General features: G+C 35.8%; 1 protein-coding gene across 1 annotated transcript; it reads left to right on the top strand.

Moving 5' to 3' along the window:
* The first annotated feature begins 1,627 nt into the window (after window positions 1–1,627).
* LOC121999886 (FCS-Like Zinc finger 6-like) lies at window positions 1,628–2,824 on the top strand. Its single transcript, XM_042554517.1, has 2 exons — window positions 1,628–2,037; window positions 2,451–2,824. Exons 1-2 carry the CDS (start codon window positions 1,712–1,714, stop codon window positions 2,575–2,577), a joined length of 453 nt encoding a protein of 150 aa, XP_042410451.1. The 5' UTR covers window positions 1,628–1,711; the 3' UTR covers window positions 2,578–2,824.
* Window positions 2,825–6,000: the final 3,176 nt, after the last annotated feature.

Here is a 6,000-nt window from a genome sequence, read left to right as displayed (position 1 = left end):
TATATATTTGCAATTGACTTGCATTTAAATTTTATTTATTAATTTTTTTTTCAAGCTCAACTTGATTAAAATATTAATCTAATAAATAAAAACTTATTTTTTTAAAACATTTTATAAATAGTTTAAAATTATAATGTTTACAGGATGTTACATTTTTTTAATATATTTGAATAAATTGTAAAATTTATAAAAGGTTGCATTTTTAATGTGTTTAATAAAGTAAAATTGTTACAAAATTTAGATAAATTTAAAATATTTTTTATAAAATTATTGATATTTTTATTGATGTAATAAGTTGAAGTTGTTAGTATTGAAGTTTATTTAATTTATATTATACACTATCAATTTAGTAATATATTTTATTTAACTATTTCATCAACCATCCCAAGATTATAATCTCTATACCAAACTATATAATATATTGAGAAAAAGAGTCAAATATATTATTTTACAGTGGCGAATCGTGAGTATATATATATATATATATATATATATATATATATATATATATATATATATATATAATTATTCTCTCGAAATTAGCCTATGGTTAAATGTAAAATTTGCTAAATGTCCGGATATCAATAAAATGACTTATTTTAAGGAATATCAAAACAAGTAATTCAACTTGGGAAAACATTGGACAAAATCATTTTAGTTTCAACATTTTTAAGAAAATGATAAAACGAACCCTGGTTTCCAATAATTCAATTGCTAAACGGGTGCTTAAATTAGAGAAGTCCAAATAATAAAATAAACACTTTTTTATAATTGAACGACCTGGTTTCCTAAATATCTAAATGACGTATTTAATTTTTAAAATAACCAAATTATGTACCTTATATTTATTTATTTTACCTCTCTCATTCATATCGGTATAACAGTGGAGTGTAATTTTTTAAAATAAATAATTTTTTTAGAATCTATTTATATTAAAAAAATTATTTATCTAAATATATTAAGTCAAATTGATATTTGAAAATATAAATATAATTAAAAAAATAAATATATATATATAATCTAGTTTCAATATTATTCTGAGCTCTCTAGGTCCATCAACCGATTTTGATCGATTTTCGTATCGATTATCGATTGATGAATCTAGAAAATTCAGAATTACATCAACTTTGATTCTATATGTTCGTTTAATTCTCCTGATTATATTCATATTTTCAAATATCAAATTGACATAATATATTGAAAGTAATATTTTTTAATATAAATTTAATTTTTTCTTTCAAAATCGATTAATGAATATAAAATTTAGAATTACATAAAATTATATCATATATATTTATCTAATTCTTCTAATATCTATATTTTTAAATATTAATTTAATAGAAACATAATTTTTTATTATATGAATAGATTTATTTAAAAAAATACATCAGTGAAGTGCTCTCTAATTAAGTAGTTGACCGGTGTGAAATAAGACAATTAGGAAACTTAGCTGCATAATTCGATAAAAAAAATTTTTAAAAAAAAAAAGGGTAAGTTTTAAACGTTCCCCTGAAGTTTATCTCCATTTTCTAAACGCCATCTAACGGTTTGGTAATTTTATTAGGACATAGGAACTTTGAACGGTCCAGATCGACTCGCCTCTCTCTTTTTATCTCCCTCCTCTCTAGACAATGCATTGGTTACCAAAACCTCCCCCTCCCCTTCCGCACGCTTTCCAAGCGCTTCTCTGCCTCATCTTCCACAGACAAGGATGTTGCTCGGGAAGCGGTCCAGTTCACCGATGAAGCGCACTACCAGCTCGATTGAGTTCCCCGCCCGCGTCCTCTTCGACGTCGAGGTCCCCCAGCCTCTGGTTCAGGACGGACCGATCGCAGACCAACCCCTTGATCTGCAGTGGGGTGCGGCGGAGATGGCGCAGAGACCACCCTCCTGGTACGCGGGATCCATGCCCTCGCCCCGCCGGCGACTAGGAGGCGCCGGGGATTTCTCTTTACTTCCTGGGACGGCGCCCTTCTTGAGGGCCTGCGGACTCTGCAATCGAAGCCTCGGGCCCGGACGGGATGCTTACATGTATAGGTACTTCCTCTCTCCACACCGCCTTCCAAAAATCCCATCTTTTTAGTTTACTCTGCGATTTCTGTTTCAAAGATCGTCTTTTTAGGGTTTATCATCAGATCTAGTTATCCTTGCACTTCTTTTCGTGGGTTTCTTCTCTTTTAGGTTGTTCACCTTAATTTTTTTTTTTTTCAAAATGTCCATTTAACAGCTTTGAACAAATTGCCCTTTAATATTAATGTTAAAATCGCTTGAAAGCTTGTATTTTGCTGTTTAAATCTTTCTAAATAATCTAATTTACTATGAGGCCGGGCAATCTCTTTAGTTCTAATTCCATTTAGCTGAAAGAGAGTATTTTGCAGATTGAAATTAAAAGTTTAAAAAAGTATTTTAATACTAATCTTTATATATATATATATATATTAAAATTGCAGGGGTGAGATCGCGTTTTGCAGCCTCGAGTGCCGTCAGCAACACATCAATTTAGATGAACGGAAAGAGAAGTGCCTCGCCAAATCCTCAGCCAATAATGACGACACTAGTGGAGCAGTGACTGCTTGATCTTTTTCATCTTTGTCTATAAAAATTATAGACGCTTTCAGGAAAATATTCCAAGCGGTACTATGAACCGAATGGATATCATATGGTTCTATATTTTTCCAGCACCCACGAATTAATCAGAAAAGGAAGCGTTCGATTTGGTGCTTATGAGAATGTTATATATCTCCATCAATCTCTTTCAGATCTCTCTGTTTCCTGTAAAATGCTTGTCCTTTGTTTGGCATTGAATAAAATGAGATGTTATTCATATTTGAATTGATTACTTCATTGCGATGTTGATAAATAACAACAACAACAACAACAAAAACTGCGAAGTTGCAAGCTAATTGATAAAGCACTTGCATCACGGAATGAAAAAAGAATCTCTTTTTGGATGTCTCCTTGAACTTTCATCGTCATAGTGGAATTATTAAACTTTGGTGATGCAGATCGCTAGAAATTAAAGAGTAATCGACACGCCTAATAATTAGCTTCAACTAATAGACTGATTAATTGTCGACCTATTGAGAATGAGGATCTAATATTCATGGTCAGCTGGCGTGGCATGGGGCCCATCTGTTTTTAGATTCTCTCTCAACATCATGCGTGGCTTGTATAATGTCTAATAATTTGAACATTAATTACTTCTCAGAGCATTTGAATCCTTTGTAATACAAAAGTTCGATTCTCTCATTTTAAATTTGGAATGAGGTGTAAGCTTCGTTGTTATGGAATTCAGCAACATTTGAAACATGACTGATCTCAAATTATGTGCACATTTATCCTCCTCAAATTATTTTCTTTCCCTCATCCTAAAATATGCAACTACCAAACAAATCCCATTGCAAAGGACTGCCTTGATCATATCTAAATCATCGCTACATCATGCTGGTTGATTGAAGTATATATTTTTTTAAACATGGTAGAAGATATAGTAGATAATCTATGATCAAGTTGGCCATGGCCAGGTCAAAAAAAAGGCACCATTAGAGTTTGGTCACTGACGTTTTTAAGCTCAGCCACAGCTGTTTTCCTGCTTGCTCATGACGTTCACAACATGCCGTGGATGAGGAAGCCGTTAGCCCTCTGTTCTCAATAAACTAATGAATTGTTATTTTCTTGCATTTAGCCAGCCATGGCTTTGAGATTGCTTGTGCTGAGGGTTAGGGGACCGGGAATCCCTTTTTATTGTATTCTTTTTCCTTTTTTTTATTTGTTGGTTTGTTTTCAATGAACCTAAATTAATTGTGTCAAACACACTTTCTAGAGCACCATGTAAGTGGCTATATAGAATTCAGAATTTTAAGTTCTCAAGTTTGTTTGTGCATAGATTGTCATCATATCTGGAGTAGTAAATTAGGCACTTGACGCACACTCCTGATTTAATATTTGGGATCAATGAGGATGATTAAGCAAGCTATAATCTGTAGGCCCTTGAGAAGGAATCTATTTACATATACTTGAAACTTCTACAAGTTTGCAAACCTACAACTTCATTTGTTCCTCTAATTCAGATAAGAATTAATCATGGAGAGTTGGACACTTTTCTAGAAGCTTGAGTTACATGTAGAAGCTTAAGGATATTGATCCGGTGATAAGGTCGGCCACGGGGCGTCAATGCCACGTGGAAGGTCAATGCCATGTGGAAGGTCAAAATTAAGGCGGTCAACACCCCCAGGCTAGCGTCCAATCAGGCAACCCCATCAGCCAATCGGACTAAGGAATGGTTGGTCCGACGTTACTACAGCTCGGTCTCGCACCTAGCTTCCGACGCTCAAAGGCCCAGTATCACCAAGGCAGTCGCCGACCGGCGGGACATGTGCCAGGCGGATCTCTCGATCGGCCAAAGATCAGATCACAGCCAACAAAACGGAAACACAACCCAGCAAGCCTAGACAGTGGAAGTAGCCGAGCGGTCCACCCACTCGGCCCACTAGCAGACAAAGGCAGGATCAACTGATATCCTCCTCAAGACCCGTACCGTAGACAGACAGCATGGACGGCGGCATGATCAGACAAAGAATCGTACGACAAAAGCTTCCACTGTCTTGTCAGGGTATGCTCGGCCTATTAAGGTATGGTGTCAGGTACACTTTTCTGACACGTCCTATCAAGGAAGGCTTTGAGATGTGTGCACACCTCGAGGAGCGTGCACGCGCACCTCTAAGAGTCCTATATAAAGGACCCCAAGTTTCGACGGAGGTATGCTCATATTACTGTAGTTACAGTTACGTTGTCACTTTTGTTTCTTTACTTGCTTGTTGCTTTCGTCGGAGATCTGACTTGAGCGTCGAAGGGTCATCGCCGGAGAACCACTCCCTGGTTCGGCACTGACACTTTTGTACTTGCAGACTAGTCTCATCGGAGGTCCACGCACGGTCAACAGGAACGTCACATCTCTAGCGTCCGTTACCTCGACTCTCGGATAGGATCAGATATGATTAGAGAACATAACACAAGAATGTCTTATGTCCTTGAGTAGTTCTGAAGGAAGCACTTCTATTGACTAATAAGAAAGTTTGTCGGCGTCAAAGATGGATCTAGAGTACCGAGAGACATAGATTCTCTATCTCTTGTTTCCTTTTATATTTCTCATATATTTCATTCTCTGAAAATTTACCTATTCATGTAACAAATGTCGTGATGGAAAATTGTTTTTAAATTTTATTTAGGGACGATTGTTAATTACAGATGTTAGTGCCTGTCAAATTTAAGGTTTGAAGTCCATTCCAAGTGTAAACTGACAACTACCACATCTGTTAAATTTGTGATATCATAAATTGCTCCAGTCCAAATGAAGAGGATGAAGTTTCTGACCTCAGAACGTGTCAGAATCATATCAACCTAACAATAATCATGAGTCGTATGATGTGTTTTAGTAGAACTCCTGGACGAATATTTTGCAGATAAAATGATCGAGTTCTGATAGTGACAAATCTGATCCGGCTGGCATTGGTTCACTTATCAGCAGTCTCTGTCAACAATTCTTTTATCATTATCATTTTTTAGATTTCTGCTGATAAGAATTAATGCGCTGCCATTTGGTGTACAACAGTGACGGCTGAACAAACTGCATGAGTGAACACTCAAGCATTTGATGAAGCAGTCAGTGGTTCCAATCGTCAGAAAACTACTTCGTTTGGCAGCAGCAGACAAAGGTCTCAAGGCAAGATGACTGCTGACAACTGACAGCTGACAGCTGATAGATGCAATGCATGGAAAAATATCAGGGAAGGAAGGCTTGCAGTGGACCCTATAATATATGTGCTAATGTTGTGAAGGTTCAACTGCAAAGGTCAACTTCATGCTGTTCTTTGCTGCTAACTTCCTGGTGGATATTAGTTGAAGATTGAATCAGTGAGATGTAAGAGGATAAACACAGATATAAATATCTACTGACTTGCATTTATAGTTGGATGCTTACTCTTAAATCATCAGCTTCTA

Source organism: Zingiber officinale, chromosome 7A, assembly GCF_018446385.1.
Source record: "Zingiber officinale cultivar Zhangliang chromosome 7A, Zo_v1.1, whole genome shotgun sequence".
NCBI classification, from domain to species: domain Eukaryota; kingdom Viridiplantae; phylum Streptophyta; class Magnoliopsida; order Zingiberales; family Zingiberaceae; genus Zingiber; species Zingiber officinale.
This window is presented reverse-complemented; position numbering and strand designations above follow the sequence as displayed.

Coding starts and splice junctions, on each gene's coding strand:
- LOC121999886 (XM_042554517.1), top strand. CDS start 1,712: ATGTTGCTCGGGAAGCGGTCCAGTTCACCGATGAAGCGCACTACCAGC. Junction 2,038..2,450: donor CGGGATGCTTACATGTATAG/GTACTTCCTCTC, acceptor TTAAAATTGCAG/GGGTGAGATCGCGTTTTGCA.